Raw genomic sequence first — 18,109 nt, forward strand, 5'->3', positions numbered from 1 at the left:
GCGACGGCGACGACGCAGCAGCAGCAGCGGCGGCGGGGGAAGACGGCGCGGGGGGCTGCTGAGAGGGGCCCGGCTGCTCCTCGCGAGATTTGCAGGTGAGCTCTCGCGAGATTTGGGGTGAAGCCTGCCCTCTTCCTGGCAAGGCCTGGCCTGGACTAGGCCTAGCGGGACGGGGAGGGCGAAAGGGAGGGACGGCCCCCCTTTCGCCCCCCAGCCCCTTTTAAGGGTGACCTCAGGGCTGAGAGGAGGGGTGGGACCCGTGTGTATGTGTGTGAGACAACCCAGGTCTGCACCAGAGCCACAGGCCCCGTTACCATGGCAACGCAAGCAAGCCGGAGGGACCAGGCCCCATCCCCTTAGGCCGCAGTACCCTCCTCAAAAATAATAAAAAAAACACACCAACTTTTCTTCTTCACACCCCCCCATGCTGGTATTTTGGCCCTCAGGGTCGTGCCAGGCTTTGGTGTTTTTCATGCTTTAGTAGAAGAAACTAAAGGATAGACCGGTCCTGGAAATAAGGACTTTGCTTCGTGGCTTAGAGCTGTCTGGGAGGGGTAAAGGCTACTCCTGTACAATCAGGATAACACCAGCATCCTACAGCCCCTCTAACGCGTCGTTGAAACCCTCCCAGCATCGTCTGGCATCATAGAAAAATAACTCCAGCAAGACTGACTTCAGGGACACCTGGATCAATAGACAAGCAACAAGAACACTGCAAAAATATGGTCGCTTTGCAGAGTTTTGCTGTGATTAGTAATCAGTACTATGGGGGTTGGTGATTAGTCAAATTGTGTTGGTTCTGAACGTTTGAAGGGTGGAAGGACCCTGTGTAAAACCACTTTCAGGTGCCTCGGTTTGGCTGGGACACTTCACGTGCATGAATAAATATTTACTTTAATAAAGTAATTCTATACTTTGCGTCCTAGCCTCTCTCCTCGGTTGGAATGGGCCGGTTGCAAATTTTCCGCAGCATGTACCTGAGGAGCATTGCCCACGTCCCTTACCTGCTCTGTGTTGGGATCCGGCAGCACCCACAGGGGTTAATCCAGCGGAGGCGATCTGGATGGTGCCGTTATAAAGCCGTGATCTTTGACGCCAGCGGAGTGCTCCTTCCGTCCCCTTACAAGACAGCTGTGGGTGTGTATTCTCATTTCTCATTTGCTCCTCTTGTCTCTATGCATAGAGGGAAAACAAATTTCAGGTGTCGCTGTCAGCCACCTCTGGTTCTGGTAAGATATTCAAGAATTTGCGATGATGACAATGGTACCTTGTTGTGGCATCAGAACTAGAATTTACAGCAACCAGCAACTGTGTTGGCAGCTCCAGGTCAGGGCCAAAACCCATCTGATAATGAAACTGTCCTGTAATGGCACCAGCTGGTACCACCCAACATTGGTACTATCCTTCAGGACACTTTAAGAACTCAGTATTTTCACCCCAAGGGCACCACACCGAAAATAGAGGTGAGGTGCTTCAGTTGGGGGAATGCCCAAACTTCTCTCTGTGTCCCCCAGTCCAGCATGTCAGTTGTCATGAGTGCTGGTCGATGTATCAGACTTCAGAGAGATTTCAAGCCAGTTTCTCAGTTCTGCTGATGCCATACACGCTCTCTCCTGGCTTTCTTACTTTTCTCTGTATAGACTGGGAAGCCCAGAATTGTATTCCAGCCGGCACCACCCAGCAAGCTCTACTCTCTCGAGGGGAAAATAGTCCCTCTCTGAAGTACACAAGAGGAGAGCTGACGACTGTGGAGTTTTTGCAGGAATTGGGACAGCAGTGCTTTGAGACTGTAAGCCCAACACCCCCCTCCACTCCTTGTGCTTCCTGACTGCAGGGAAAAGGGACCCTGCAATGTGGGAACCTGGTGGTTCAGTGAGGAAAGAGGGGCTTTTAAAAGGAATCCTTTGATGGAAGGGTCTGGATTTACCATCTAGGAAGCATTGCTGTCTGGTCAGGGCAGACTTTTCACGGCCATCATCGCTCTGGTACCCAGGCAGGATGGTCGGCTGAGTTTGCCTCCACTTCCATGAGCCTCTTCCTGCATATTTCATAACTTTTATCTCAAGACACCTCTAGGATCAGCTAAGATGAGAAGTCAGTGTCAGAAATCAGAAATCAGGTGAAAGGATTTTGCTGCTCGTACGTGGGCACACTCAGTGGATGGAGGCCATGGTCTCTGGGGGAGGTTGTTAAGATCAGTAGAAGCCCCTCCACCACAGCTCCAGGAACACAGTGCAAGAATCACCTTTTGAATAAAGTCTTTTTGAAACAGCTCAGTCTAAAATACAGATTTTTTTCCTGCCTGCTGAATGGTAAATCAGTATTTATCTCTAATCTGCCTTGATTCCATGGCAGGCACAGTCCTAGTGCATTTCTTTTCCCCCAAATCAGACCTTTATCTCCGCTGCTGCTTCTGTAGAATTAGTAATGTGAGAATACTTGTTTATTTGGTCTAAGCAATTTAGCTGGGAGATTCACTGACTGCCTTCTGCTGCCAAAGGAAGTAGGCCACCAATATAAGATGATCAGGCAACCTACCTACCCAACCACTCTTATTTTCCTCCCTGCTTAAAAACCATTTATGGCTAATTGTCATTCCTGGGGGGGTTCTCTGGTTTCTCAGGCAAATGTCTGTGTTCCCGTGGACTCTTTTCTCTCAGACTTAATCAGAAATGAGATGATAAAACAGCTCCCCATAATGGCAGAAGCCGTACAGTGTATCCGTGCAGAAGGTCTTAAGACAGCTCTTCTAAATAACAACTTCTGTCTGCTGAATGGAGAGAGCTTTCTGCCCCTGGACCGAAAGCACTTTGATGTGGTAAGCCTGGATGGATTCCAAAATGCATTTCTGTAGCTAGTTCTATAGACAGCTGCGACTGAAATTCCTTCCATGCAGGTACCAAATGAATGGCAACCAGCAGTACCTATTAGTAGACATAAATGTAACAGCCTGTGAAAATGTTACCTGGCATAATTTGTTGTAGTGACTGGGCCTTGAAGAGGGTCTGAGTGAGTGGCAGGTACTTGTGCACTTAAATTCGTTGCAAAGTGCCCACACAACCACAAGTATACGTGTAACCAGCATAGTGAGTGATGTTGATAAAGGACTTAGAAGCTGGAACACTATATAAGAAATAAATGTTATTACCTAGTGCTCCGGCTCGCTTCATATTTAGTCTTCACTCTTTTAAAGCTTCTTTCATCCCAAAGAATTGCAAAACATCTGCCATATTAGAAAAATCCCACTATCCCAATGTGCTCATCTGGGTTGATAAGCAGGCAGAGACCCCTCTCCCAGCATGCTTCGCTTTTGCAAAGATGAAATACAAGATTAGCCATGAACCATGGAGCTGGTTCAAGTGGCTTCACTTTAACAGGCAGCTCTGAAGACTCGCCTCAGCATGGCAGAAAATTTTACTTTCTGTGTGCCCTGACTCACATCTTTGAATTTCAGGAGTTTATTCATGAATTAAGTTTGCTTTATAGCCTTGATTGAGACAGCAAAATATGCAAAGAAGAGTCATATCGATAGATTTAAAACCTGGGACTGTTTAAAGTCATCTTGTGAACATTATGTTGTTATCGACACAGCTTTCTGTGCATTATACTAGTGACACCAGTGCCTATGAAGTTCTCTTAGTGGAGTGATGCTCTGTTGTGATGCTCTGTGATACCTTTCATCCCAGACTGTTTCAAAGCACTTTAATAACCATGGCCTATCCGGTGTCATCACTCATGCGGTGTGGCTCTTCTGTAACAGCAGGCAACAGCACTGCGCAGTAATTAGTGGGAAAAAAATTAATTGAATGTGGATTTCCATTAGCATTGGCTTTTATATCTCTCTAATAGATTCATTTCTATTCCTTGAGTGTCTGTCAGTGCAGGGGTGAAATAGTACTTGAATTTTTTATGGTTTTGAGGCAATGTGACTATTCAGAGACTGACTCAAGACATTTTTGATGCAAATTTGGGCAGATGGTCAACACCTCTGCTGCTGTGAAGATTGCTTTGGTGTGGTTGATAGGTGCGATGGTCAGGACATCGCTTTTCCAGATCATTTGGAAGGTGGTGCAATCCAAGGCTTTCTTGGGCAGCATTGAGCAATTGGTTCAGCACAGTGTGGGGCATCCAGTAAGTCTCCCACATCGTGACATCTCGTTGGATATCTTCCATCCAAGGACCAGCTGATCCTGTTTAGCTTATTTGAGCTGACAGAGCCACAGCTAAGCAATTGGCACCCACGCAGTCACTTGAATCACATCCTATCCAGCTCTGTCAGCCCTCCATTCCCAGTGTCCCTTATTTCACATGTTAATTAAACTGTCAGTCTCTTTCCCACCCTCCCATCCTCCATTTCCAGCACTGCACAGATGTTTGTGGTCACAGTAGGCTCATGCATAATCCATTTGTTGTTGCTGTAGATGGTTGAATCTGATCGGGAAGGAATGCACAAGCCAGATCCTCGTATCTACAAGCTGTGCTTGGAGTGGTTGGGCGTTCAGCCTCAGGAATCCATCTTCCTCGACAGCAGCAGCCAGAACCTAAATGCAGCAGCCCAGCTTGGCATTAAAACGGTGAAGGTACAAAGCAATGCAACCAGGGCAGGCTTTGGGCATGGTTTCTAAGTCCAGAAGCTGTGTTTGACTTGAATGGCTCGGGATTTTCAATCACAGTGGCAGACTTGTGTTGCCAAGCCTTTTGTTTCAGCTTGTCGTTATTCCCACAGGATGTGGCTGTGTTAAAGGGGAGGATTACTGGCAAAGTCTGCACTGGCCTGTTTCATTCATGGCTCTAAGCCCTACAGCCAGTGTAACCTCGGAGAAGTCTCTTCTCCTTTATGGACCTCAGTTCCCTATTAGAGAAACAGCCCTAACCGTATGGTTGAGACAACCACATCCACCTGATGTGAGAAAATAAGACACATTTAAGCCATTTCTAGAAGCTGGGGGGCTTCGTGGATCTGTCAGCTGGGGACTGGTTAACCCACAGGCTTTGGGGATAGCGAGCACAGGGGTTTTACTTCAGAGAGGGGACCACTGGGGGAAGGACAAGCATGGGACTAGTGGGAAGAGTGAACTCTGCTCCCCTGGACTGCACATAGGGAATTCCAGCGCTTAGCCCAGCCCAAGGTCGCTGTGCCTATGCCACAGTAACAGTCTGTCTCCAGGACAGAGACCGAGGCGGGAGGCTCAGCGAGTATTGGTAATGGCCCTCTGTGCTGACAGGGACTGGCCAGTGAATTCCTGTGTGTCTTAGTGGACCGTTGCTGTTGGACTCACAGATAAATGCATCACAAGTGTGCAGAGCTCTTTCTTTCTCAGGCAATTCTACCTTCTAACTCTCACCCAGTAACTTCTCGCTCTCCCTCCCTCCTGCTTTCAGGTCAATGATCCAGAAGTAGCCCTCAAAGAGCTGGAAACATATCTGGGTTTTCCTTTGCAAGGGTTTGTTCCATATACTCGTTCAGTGAGACCAGGCATGGAAATCCCAAAAGATCGTCTGCAAAAGTACCTTGAAAATGTTCTCAGTGACCAGGCAACAGGTATCGCAGCGCTTTTTGCTCTTCAGCCTGAAAGCTCACATATTCTGGAGCCATTGGCTCTTTCCATCATATTACAAATTGATTGAAAAATAGCATTAATGAAAGGCTCCTAATCTCCAAGCAAATGTTGCAGACATTCAGGTTTCAGTGATCTGTCACTGTTTCCCGGAAATGGGAAATAAAATTTTAGGACTTCCTTGTTTGGGAGGGGCCAAGCACAAGTTGCCAAAGAGATGCCAGGAATATTCCTGGCCTGTGAGCCATCTGTGAGCGATTGCCATCCTCCCTCGGGGATTTGGGACACAGGAGTAATGTGTAGGTTCCTGATTGCTGCAAGTGAGTTCTCAGCCCCAGGTACAAGAAGGGGAAATCAAACCTGGAGAGGTGGTGAGAAGTAATCCCAGCTCATGCTTCTTTCTGCTGACCCTCTGCTCTCAACTCTTCAGGCCCACTGGTGTTACGGCAGTTTGGCCACGCACAGTCTACCCGGACCTATTGCATCAAGTTTAGAGATCGCTTGCTAGTGCTGAAGAAGGAGCCCTCTGACAGCCTGCATCCCTCAGGCTCTGCTGTCAGGAGGGAATACAGGTAAGAAGGAGCCATGTCCCTCGGGCCAGCTGACCAGGGAAGAATCTTGAAGGAGATCCCAAACAACCCTGTCCTAGGGACAGTGCTCTATTCCAGCCTTAGCTTTTCTGTTCCACATCACACAGTCCACCCACCTGCCTCCCACATTATCCTCCCATGAATTTTGCACGGCTCCGTGTCCTGGTCTGTGATATGTCCATTTGCTACAGCCAACATGAGCAGTCCTGGATTGAGATACAAGGCCGTGCTACTGCCCTGCAGCTGGCGGTGAGCGTGCAGTTAGGACCCTGTGCCTGTGAAAAACACTCTCCTGCGCTGTGATCCTTCCAATCCATGGCGCACATCACAGCTCTCAGCACATGTCGGGAGACGCAGGATCTCACTGTCACGTCTGGCACCTTGGGTGGGAGGGAGTTTGCAGCACAACACCGCAACTGAGCAGCGAGGAGCCTAGCTAAGGGCTAGCCCTATGCTGGAAGCGCCGTACTGCAAATGAGTTTGCTGTGCCAGAGATCTCGGCCTCAGCAGCAGAGTAGCGGGACACTTGTCGGGGGGGACAGTTATGATCGCCCCTTGGTTTTTCAGAGCGTGTTAGTCGAGGGGCTCTGGGCCATACAAAGATTTTGGTGTGCTGCTTTCCCCTACCGCCAGCTGTGTTATTTTAATGTGTTTAAAACTGAGCACAGGACCCTTTTTTTTTTGTATTGCACGTCTGCCTAGCAACAGTGCAGTTCTAGTATCCATTCCCTAATGCCTTTCTGTGCTGACATGGCTCTCTGACTCGCTCTGGCAGGATACTGAAGGCACTCTCTGAGGCCGGTGTTCCCGTTCCCACTGTACTTGCTCTCTGCGAGGACAGAAGGTAATCTTGTCTCTCAGCTTTCACTCTGTGCTTGACAACTTCAACCAAATTCCCCCAAAGACGAGGAGAGGAGGGAATAAGGAGCCAGACCTCACCAAGTACACTGGTCTAATTAGTGTTTGCCCAGTCTTGGGCTAGAGAAGTCTCTAGAAGTACAAAGGACAGTAACACTTTTATTTGGCTTGTTTGAGGTGTGTCCTTATTTTAGCAATTAATCAAAATGCTGTCTTCCTTTGAAAAGCCGCTATAAAACAGTGTTGTATGGCTTCCTGCTGACTCAAGATGCTCAGGTTTCCAATAAGAAGGTGATTTTTCTAACTGCCAGACCTCAGGCTTGCCCCAAGATCTACAGCTGCGATAGCAGCAAGTCTGCGACCAGGACACCCTGTGTAGCCTGCGGTAGCACAGCAACTCTCAGATCTCTGCTGGCTGCAGTAATAAAGTCTCTGCACTGCAGTTAAATGTGTGTCCGCTGTTCGTGTTGTTTGCATGCAGTCTGACAGCTCGGTGGCTGCAGAGCCCACTGCAGGGGAGGCAGGGAGATGGTTGGTGCTGTAGCCCAGCCGCAAGCTCAGCTTCCTGGGCTGGAGGGACCGGGACTGGTTGTGTCACAGCTGTGTGCCACTGGCTCGCAACCTGAGCTGAGCTTGAGCCCAGGCCACAGCTGGGCATGGAGCAGTGCTGTTGAGGCTGCTCCTCACCTTCCCAGGCAGGTGAGGGGCATGTTCAAGGTGCAGGTGAGATCTGAGGGGTGGTAGGTAACAGGATTAACCTCAGACCTGCCAGTTCCACCTTGCTTCCCCAGCACTCTTGGCACACCTTTCTACCTGATGGAGCACTGTGCTGGCCGTGTCTACTGGGATGTCTCCCTCCCCACACTGCAGCCTAGCCAGCGGAGGGCTATTTATGCTGCCATGAGTCAAGTCCTCTCCAAGATCCACAGCGTAGAGCTCAGAGCAGACAAGCTGGAGGACCTCGGGGAGCATGGTGAGAGAAGGCTCTGTATCCTCTATCACTGTTTTCTTCTCCTGTGTATCAGCATTTCAAAGGATAGGCTCGGGTACAGGACTTGGGCCAAACTTGGGGGCAGTTGGGAAAGCGAAGATGAGCAGCAAGGTGTCTGACTCCCCAGGTGTGGTGGGAGGGTGTGGAGAGCTGCTTCAGATCCTCCAGGTCTGTGCTTACTGTTAGTAGACCCCAGAGCTTCCTGCCATGAGCAAGAGCTGCGCTGTGGGTGGAGGAGTAACTTGTTTGCTGCCATCTCTGACCAAACTTCCTCAGCTACTCCAGTGTCTCTGCAGGGCTATCTCAGCTTCTTGGAGTTGGTGAAGAAGCTACATTTTTGTCAAGGATCTGCTTATTTCCACCAGAATATCAAATCCAGTGCCCAGTTAAGAATGTATGAGACCCCTGGAAATCACAATGAAACTCTTGGAGCTTACCTCAGGCTGCTGGACTGAGATCTGCTTGGTTGTTTGACTTTTTCTGCATGCGCCTTTTATGCATCTGTTTTGAAGTTTCTTTGTGCCTGTCCCTTTCCCTGAGAGCCTTCGTTCCCTTTTTGCAGCTAATTACATTCAGCAGCAAGTTGAGACCTGGACAAAGCGGTATCGAGCTATGGAAACTCATGTTATCCCCGCCATGGAGAGACTCATTGAGTGGCTACCTCTGCATTTTCCTGAATCTCAGAAGACGACAGTTGTGCATGGTGATTTCAGGTACTGCTTGGCTCACAGCGCTTCCCCGGAGCACATCCCAGGCAGCAGAGAGGGAGAGAGGGTGTAAAGCATTATGCAGACTCCAAAGAGGTGCTGAGTTGGGCTGGCACAGCAGCTTCAGAGCAGTCCAAAAGCTGGGCTCTAGGTTATGTTCAGCATCACCCAGAGAAACATATCCCAAGAGCTCTGACTGGTGCTGTCTTGCACCCAGAGCTCTTACATTTTGCCCTGTGTTTTTCTGCCTACTGATCTGTGGCAGTTTAAAAGCAGTGCCCATTTAAGAGCAGGGAAACTGGGGGCAGGAACTGAAAGCCTGAGCTCCTGATGTCCGATTCCAATCTTGCTGCCTTATTGGTATTTCAGTTTCTTCGCCCAACCACAGAAAACACTGGCCTAACACTGGAGAGGGTCATCAACTGTTTCTGCGGTACTCAGAAATCAGTCCTGGTGCATGTTGCTAATGATATTTGGTGCTTAAAGAGTTTGGGTGGCTGGTGAGATGCTGGAATAGGTATGGCAAAACCTGCCAGTGTTACAGGTGAAGTCATGCAGGAGCGTGATGGCTGGAGACAGAGGTGAGAGATGCTGAGATCTACTGCTGCGGTGTCAGACCTGGGCTGCAGCGTAGGTGTGTGCCAATTCTGGGCCAAGGCTCCTTCCTGCAAGGTTTAGCGCACACAGTTCCAGTGTGACTGATAGCTGGTGAGCTCTCTGCACCCTGGCAGGGTGGCTGCCCTCTCTGTTTCCTCCTCAGTAGGCTGCTGCCCTCTCCTGGGGCTCAAACAGGTGAAGGCTGTACTACCTATGATCTACAGCACATGACAGTGCAGGCCCTGGAGTTATTGTGTGCCTTTGAAATGACCAGAAGATCCCCCTGGACAGTGACTTGCCTGCTTCGCTTTTTGGCCAACCTGTCCTGTAACATCTGTTAACAATCTGAGGCTCTGAATAAGTTGGTTTCATTCTTCAAAGCACAGTTCAGTTCATCATTAATGAGGGAGTTTACTACTGGGTAATCGCCATCCTCCCTGACCTATGCTTGCAGAAATTAATCTTTCACTTGTGCAGCCTCCCAAAGGACTCAGCAATTTTTGAAGAGAGTGAAGAGCACTGGAAAGCACCTACTGCTGCTGAGCACTGGGATTTTTCCCCGTCTTGAGACTTTCCTGATCTCTTTTTCCCTCTGATACAGGATGGACAACCTGGTCTTTCATCCAGACAGGCCAGAAGTCCTTGCTGTCCTTGGCTGGAAGCTTTCAACTCTAGGAGATCCCATCTCTGATTTGGCGAATAACTGTATGGCCTACTTCCTGCCACCTCACTTTAATGCACTGAGAGGTACAGAGAGGGGCAAAGTCACTTTTGACACACGGAGAGAGGAACCAGAGTTCAGAAACAGATGAGCTCCTGCCCAGAGAGCTCAGCTGACAGCTGGGCTCATTGCAGCTGGAAAGCGCTGTGGGTTTCACACCGTATTCCCCCCTCTGCCCTTTCTTCCCTCCCTGAAGAACCCTCCAGGGTGGAAACATCTTTCTGAATGTGCAGTGATCACTGTGCCATGGTCGCCCCGTCCCCGAGTTTGTCTCGTATCTGCCACCCATTTGGCAGATACTCTGCTATATGCTCCCTGTCCTGGTTGGTACCGTCGCCCAGTTCATGCACCTGGATCTTTGTTAGCAGTCGTGTCTGGGATGGCCCCAGGGTGGAGGGCCCTGCTTCGCAGCTGGAAAAAATGCATTTAAAAATTAATTTGGATTCTTTTCCCTCTAACTTAAGCTGTAAAGCTGTGGAACTCTTTTTGGGAGGGAACGCTGTGAACCAGGCCAGCCCAGAAGGGGTTTGTCCACAAAGTTATACACATGTTAAAAAGAACAATATAGGTGTAAACAGAGAGGAAAATCACTTCCTCATTTTGGAGAAAGATCCATCAGTCACTGCTTTTGCAGTCTCACCCCAATGAAGAAAACTGACCCATAAGCATTTCACCTCTCTGGGATGGTGCCAAACCCCCGTTGTTATGTACAGAAAGAGCATGGCAGCAGTGTGGGTGTTGGATGGATGCAGGTGTCTCTGCTGCTCCACAGCTGCATGGCTTAGCCACAGCCCTCACGGCATCCCTAGAAAGCTCCGAGATCCTCACTGTCTGCTGCTTCACTGTTGCCTTTTCACATCTTCCAGGCTTGAGGAAGTGTGATTTGGGGCATCTGGGAATCCCCACAGCAGAGGAGTATTCCCAGATGTACTGTGACCACATGGGAGTGGAGCACCCCGAGAACTGGAATTTCTACATGGCCTTTGCCTTTTTCCGACTGGCTGCAATGCTACAGGGACTCTACAAACGCTCTCTGGCAGGTGAGGAACGCAACCACGCTGGCTCTGCTCTGCACAAGTCTCCAGCCAGAGCACAGACACATGAGCATCGGTGCGGGGAGAGCTCTCACACTGAACCAGGGGAGGTCAGACCAGCAGCATGTGCTGCAGGGTTCAGGCACTCCTGGCTGTGCACCCTGAGAGCTCTGAAATTCCAGACAGTAAAGCAAAACGTGGCATTTCTGGCAGCCTTGTGCTGTCAGCAGAGAGTTCCTATGGGAAAAAAGGGCTCAAAATGAGACATCTTGTTTCACCTCTCTGTTTGGAGATGGGTGACCTGGGACTAATTGTGCAGCCAGTTACTGCTGCATGTAGACAAGAGGGATGCGAATAGAGTGTCCTGTAAAGCACAGAGCTCCCTCCCTGCTCTAGCACAGGCTCTGGAGGGCGTGAGTCTGCTATAACTCCTCAGGCAGGCTGTGTTGTGTAGTCAGGATGTGTCCTGCAAACAAAAATAAAAGGGCCAAAGAGGAGCACACACAGGGCATTTCCCCAGCATCTGCTTTTTGCTGGATGCAAGGTCTGGTCTGTTCCTCTTTGCTGTTTGTGCTGATCGGAGGTTGCTCTGTGATCACTTTTCTTTCATGGGAGAAGCGAGCAGAGGCCAGAGTTCAGAGCTCAGAGATGTGTCCTACAGGTGGAGCTATCAGACCTTCAAACTAAGCACCACCTTCGGAGACTCGAAACCAGGGAGGGTGTGAACTCTCGGTGCTGTTTATCATCAGGTCTGGCCTGGGAGTCTTTATCAGAGGAAAACAAGATGTTATTTTCGTATTTCATAGAGAGGAGTCTCCCTGAGTCCAGCTGGGCTGGCCCAGACAAGGGCACATGGCACTGTTTGGGATGTGACTACATAACATGAGCTTTTTCAAACAAATGTGTCCTATTCTTCTCTTGTCCCCAGGGAGGCCAGCCCCAGGTGAAAACAGCCCGGAAGATGCAGAGTTTGTGGCCGACCTGGCTTGGGAGTTCGCCATAAAAGAAGGATTCCGTGTATTTGACAGCCTCCCCACCACAAAGCCTCTCGCACGACATTACAGCACCTGGGCAAGACGAGGGCCGTTCCTCAGCAGGAGCTATGGTACCTGGCCACATCCTGGGGCAGCTCCTGAGCCCACGGTTCCCCTGGTCACTCCCCCCACCGGCCTGCTGGGGATGGCCCAGGGTCTTTGCTGCGAGCTGGAAAAGATGGGTGTCCAGTCAAGTTTTCTGATTTCCCAGCCCAGATGTACTCCACGTCCTCTTCTAGAGCTGAAGGTGAGACATCCTCCTCCCTAAAGCAGCTTTGCTTTGCTTCACCTACACCAGGGTGGGGGATTGTGGCATGCCTCTGAGCACCCTTGCTTTCCTCATTGCATTAGACACTTGGCACTCCGGGAGTCCAATGGCTTGGAGAAAGAGGGCTGCGTTCCCATGGCTGGCTACATTCGAGTAACACAGTTCATTTTCTGGGAAATAGCAATTTCGGAAGCCAGCACTGCCTTCAAAGATGAGCAGCTTAACGCCAGTCCAGCTGTCATCAGCTGGTGCTGCTCCACCAAGGTCCTGCCATCAATGCTGATGGAGTCCCCAGAGCTTGGCTGGGCTTTTCAACACCTGCCAGACCAGTGCTTGCTCATTCCCTTTCCCCTGGCAGGGGGAGGCTGTGCTGCTGCCTCTATGTTAATTCTCTTTGTAAGACTCCCTCCCGATACTTCCTTGGAAGGTGCTGCAGATAGGGCAGGGAGCTGCTTGCACCTCCACAGCTTCATTTCCTCCTTTGTGTTCTCTTATCCTGCTCTCCCTGGCAGGGGCTGTCCCTGCAGACATCCCATCAGCAAACAGTTGCCTGCCCAGTGATAAGCCGAGTGTGTTTGGCAGTGCAGGCTCCGAGATGCCGCTTGGACTTTGGCCCTACCACCATCCTGGGCTCTCCTGTGCAAAGCAGGTGCTGCTGCAGCCCTGAAACCTCAAAATGGAGGGACATTGGTCATTCCTGGTATGGTGGTGAGGAAGCAGAAACCAGATAGTGAGTTGCCCATGGTCACGTGGCGGGTCAGTGGCAGAGATAGGAGAAGCATCAGGTCTCAAACTGTAGAGCTGTAATTATGTGTCTCTTCCTTGTGCCAGCACAAGGCAGGTCAGGTCAATATGCAGGCATCGGGACACCTGGGTGCCCTGCCCGGGCTCTGCAAACTGCCTGGTTTCTCTGTGCTTCCACTTCCCAGTGCTGCTTGTGGCCACGGTGTAGCTCAGCATGCTCGTGGCCCTGGGCTGACTGGTGCTGCAAACAGATTTGCCGGGAGTGGTGTCAGAAGTAATCATTCACAGAGCACGGCATGAAAGCAAACATCGCTATCCTTGGGTTGCTACTGAGATTATATTCTTAATGTATTCTAGTGACACTATCAAATTCTAGGGGGTTACTTAATTGTCTTTTAACTGTCAAAAAAAAACCCATCCCATCTGTTGTTCAGCCCTTCAGAAGTATTTCCTTGTGCTCTGGCAGAAACCAGCAAACCCCAGCATTTCAGGGTGCTTAGCAGCTGATCCCCTGAAAAGGTGGAAAAGGAGGGGAAGCAGCAGCTCTGGGGAATTTGGAAGTGCTGAGATGAGCAGATCTCCTTGCCCTTCTTCCAAACACTCATCTTCAGAGCTGGGAGGGTCATCAAGCCTCCAAACATCAACTGCCATACTCTCTCTACTCCACGCCCTGGGCCTGTGGTGGAGACGCTGCTCCCTGTCTAGGGGACCAGAGAACCCCCCCATCCCTGCCATTCCCTGTTCTTTCCCTTGGCATTGTCCCTGCACTGTCAACGTTTGCTGTGAAAGTGTGTTGTGAAAGCCAGGGGAGGAGTCCTGCTGCCCGCGGCAGAAAGATAATGCAATGGAGTGTTAAACAGCCAAATAGTTCTGGCCTGGGACTGTCACAGCGCTTGTAAGCTGGGTGAGGGCCAAGAGAAAGGGCAAGCCTGCCTCATGCCAGCTGGCACTGCAGGGGTGGAGGTTGGTCCCAGCGAGCCTGGCAGCGAGATGCCGTTGGCTGAGCCCTCTCAGCTGAACAGGGCAGTCTCTCGCCTGACCCTGCCACGTCCCGCACGGGGAGCCAGCAGACTTTGCACGTTGGTCCCGAAGGCTGCCTGTCCCTGTAGTTCTCCGGGGACATCCTCTCCAGAGGAGCAGAGCAAAGCTCAGTTTCTCTCTCAGAGCAATCATAAGCACGTCTGGCCACAGCACCAGGCACACAGATGCACTCTCACTGCAGTGCCTGCAGTGCCTGCTATCAGAGGGGGCCAGCAACAGCATAGGGGGATGTAGGAGGATGTAATGTGTCCCATCCTTTTCCATCAGGCAGAGAGTGCCAGGACCAAAGCAGTGGCTCTGATGATGACTGTACAGGCCGTGGATCAGGATAGCCAGGTGAGCAGACACATGCACCTAACATTTGTCCCTTCTCTGGCCCAAATAAAGCAACTCAGGGACACCTCCCTCCTGGGGCCTCCTCCACACCAGGAACGAGGCACTGCAGTCTGGGGTCCATGAGCATGAGGGGTGGTTTGTCCTGTCTGTTGTGGGATCCCAGGTGAGGATGTTTCCCCAGCACTGCATTCCCCAGAGCATTTGGAAGGGACTGGGGCATTTGCTGCTGTCCTTCCATGTTCCTGCAGCCCCTTACTTGCCCTCTGTGGGCTTTGATGTCACTCATACAGGTCTCTGGAGCAGAGCGTCTCAGCAGTGCAGACCCCAGCCTGGTGCTTCACTCCGACCTGAGCTCCATGTCTGGCTGAAGGTCCTGTGTGGTTCACAGGATGACACTCTCCAAACTGGAGCTGAGCCACTAGTCACAACGCTGGGGAGCCTTGGACGTGGGACTAAACCAGCTGCTCTGGCATGGGAGAGGTCGTGCTAACAGCAGCCGGGGAGCTTCTGAATTTCAGTGGTGTTTGCTGTTATCTCAGATCTGGGCTCAGTGCTTTTATTGCCAGGCTCAGCATGGGGCAAAATCCATCCCTGGATCATGCGGCTGTGAACAGTCACTACCAGCCTTGGCAGGGGGGGAGTTGGTCAGAAATGACCACGGTGGGGGTGCAAGACTTGATTTGGGTAATAAAAAGAATGGAGCAGGGCGTATCTCCTTCAGCACAACACCTTCAGCTACCCACAGACGCTAGAAGGACTCCAGTCGGTGGTGGGGGGAACTGAATCACGTCCTCAAGGATTCCTAGCTTCAGGGGAGGCTCCGGAGCTGAGGCAGTGCCTGGTCCCTGGAGCTGGGAGGAACTGGGAGGACTCCCTGGTCCCGCGACTGTAGTGGATCTCTCTGGGTTTCTCTGAGGACCACGGAAGATGCAGACTGGATCAATGGGGGCTTTCAGTGCTGCACAGAGGCCAGCAGCAAGGGGAGAACTGTGGGAACAATCATGGTAATTCCTGGGCTCTTTATGTGTAGTGTAGTATTAATTCAGTATTAAAGTGACGGGCACACTTCTTTGCATTCTTTAGCTTCTCCAGCGCGGGTGCAGCCTCACAGCCCGCTTTCACAAGGTCACATCCATCTACCCAGGGTTGCTACCACATCCGTGCTCTCAGGGACACAAGGGGTGCTGCGCAAGAGCCATGGGGTGGCGGTGCTGGTTGCTCAACACCAGGACCAGAAGGCTGTGGGGAAACCCCTTAACCTGAGCTTTGGTTTCTCAAAGGCTCCAGGGTGAAATTCTACCTCCACCCCAGGCACTTGGCTCTGCTGTGGAAGAGGGAGAGAGCCGATATCTGAGCCTGGATCTGCCCAGCTTGGGCAGCCGGGGTGATTTCCTAGCAGTCACCTTGCCTTTGCGCCTCCCACCATCTCCTCTTTCATGCAGGCACAATCCTGGCCAGCAATTCCAGGACTGAGAGTTGAGGCTGAGCGCTGGGTCTGCCGTGAAGGTGTTTCCTCCATTGCATGCAGTTTTAGTGCTGCTGGGTTTGTCTGCTAAACCCCAGGGAAGGGACGGGTCCTGCTCAAGAGAAGCAAAAGCATTAACACAGGGCTAATGCCGAATGTGGTCCATCCAGGTATCAGCAGAAGACACAGAGGACAGCGTGTGGGAGCTTAGCCCTGAGCAAGGCTTGGCTGGAGCTCAGCTCTGAGACGTGACCTGTGGATACGCAGCCTGACCCAGTCCTCTGGGAGAGGAACAGTGCACACAGGCACATCTCCATGGGTAAAACAGGTCTTTCTGGGAGTTCCCCAAAATGGTTTAACACATGCAGGACTGCAAGAGGAGGAAGAACATGTTGGAACAAGCGGTCTTCATGAGTGCCCTCCTAAAGGGCTGCCCAGGACCCACTGTCTGGGGACCAAAGGGGAATCGGTCACCCTTCAGGGGATATGGGCAGCCAAGGACGAGAGAGGCTGAGATCCAGCGCAAGAGGATTTCTTTTCAGCTGATCTAGGAAGCACGCAGCCTAAGCTGAGTCCTGCTGGATAACCTTGGGCAGCCGTTTTGCCTCTCTGGGCTTCGTGGCTCCTCCCTGCAAAGCAGGGCTGATGTTCCCCTCCTGAGTGAAACGCCTGGAGACCTGCAGCTGCAGGAACTACCACCCTGCCTCCACCAAGACTTTCAGCAACCTGAGTCTTCCAGGACAGTGTCTTAAACTATTTTTGAATTGACATATTCTACAATTTTTCTGGCCCTTTTAATAAATCAGAACCATCCACCCCCAGTCACCTTTCGCAGACCCTTCATTAGTGAAGGGTGAGGTGCTGTCAGATAAAGGGTAATTACCACAGGTTTACTTTGGAGATTGAAAAATCTTTGTATTTTTAGTCTGTGGATTCTTTAGTGATAGTGATGATAATTTGAGAACATCTCTGTTCCCTGCACGTGAATCTGCACTTCAGCATGCTGAAGTTGCTCCAGGCATCTTAAGCAAACAAGCAGAAAAGGCCTTTCGCCATCGTTGGGAGCAATTTTACAAAGCCTCTCATTTGCATGCACCAAGTAGCGTTCCTGTTGGGAGAGAATTTTGCTGGCTTCGTTCCACTTCCCCCATACACAGTAGGTTTTTTTTATTCCTGTGCGCATGCTGATGGCGGCAGGGCCGGGTAACCAAGGGTCCCCAACCGTTTATCGCATCACACCACCTTTCCCCGCAAAACTAACCAGGGCAGCAGAGAGATTTCTGTTTTTTCTCTGCCTTTCATGTTGCCTGCACAAAGTTCCCTGAGCATGGCCAGAGACAGGGACAGTCAGTACTGGTACCAGACACCAATGAGACATCCCTGATGCACCAAACAAAGTGGTGCCAATGTGATTTGAACTGAGCTGGGCTGGCCAGCAGGGTGAGGGAGGGGATTCTGTCCCTCTGCTCTTGTGAGATCCCACCATGAGTACTGAGTCCAGCTTTGGAGTCTTCAGCACAAGAAGGACATGGACTTGTTGGAGTGGGTCCAGAGGAGACCACAAAGATGATCAGAGGGCTGGAGCCCCTCTGCTGGGAGGACAGGCTGAGAGAGTTGGGGGTGTTCAGCCTGGAGAAGAGAAGGCTCTGGGGAGACCTTAGAGCCCCTTCCAGTCCCTAAAGGGGCTCCAGGAGAGCTGGGGAGGGACTTTCTACAAGGGCATATAGTGATAGGCTGAGGAGGAATGGCTTCAATCTGGAAGAGGGGTGATTTAGATGAGGTATTAGGAAGAAATTCTTGACTGTGAGGGTGGTAAGGCACTGGTGCAGGTTGCCCCAAGAAGCTGTGGCTGCCCCATCCCTGGAGGTGTTCAAGGCCGGGTTGGACGGGGCTTGGAGCAACGTGGGCTGGGGGGAGGTGTCCCTGCCCAGGGCAGGGGAGGTGGATGATCTTTAAGGTTCCTTCCAACCCAAACCATTCTGTCATTGTACGAACGGGGCCGGACTGAGCTGTGCCAGGCTGAGCCACACCGACCTGATCCGAGGGGGACCTGGCTGAGCCGAACTGAGCCACACCGCGCTGCCCACACTGAGCTGAACCTACCCAATTCCACCCGAACCGAGCCGTGCCGAGCCGATTCTGCTCAGGCCGTGCCCATGCGGACA

The 18,109-nt window shown here is 51.3% G+C and overlaps 1 protein-coding gene across 1 annotated transcript; it reads left to right on the forward strand.

Moving 5' to 3' along the window:
• The first annotated feature begins 13 nt into the window (after positions 1-13).
• ACAD10 (acyl-CoA dehydrogenase family member 10) lies at positions 14-15,538 on the forward strand. The gene is made up of 15 exons (XM_082491483.1): positions 14-95; positions 927-1,137; positions 1,641-1,789; positions 2,624-2,818; positions 4,422-4,580; positions 5,383-5,542; positions 5,989-6,130; positions 6,924-6,992; positions 7,798-7,979; positions 8,560-8,710; positions 9,903-10,048; positions 10,889-11,062; positions 11,985-12,337; positions 14,411-14,479; positions 14,770-15,538. The coding sequence occupies exons 2-15, from the start codon at positions 945-947 to the stop codon at positions 14,845-14,847; spliced, it is 2,220 nt and encodes a 739-aa protein (XP_082347609.1). The 5' UTR covers positions 14-95; positions 927-944; the 3' UTR covers positions 14,848-15,538.
• The last annotated feature ends 2,571 nt before the right edge of the window (positions 15,539-18,109 follow it).

This window comes from Vanellus vanellus (assembly GCF_965231255.1).
Source record: "Vanellus vanellus genome assembly, chromosome: 16".
NCBI classification, from domain to species: domain Eukaryota; kingdom Metazoa; phylum Chordata; class Aves; order Charadriiformes; family Charadriidae; genus Vanellus; species Vanellus vanellus.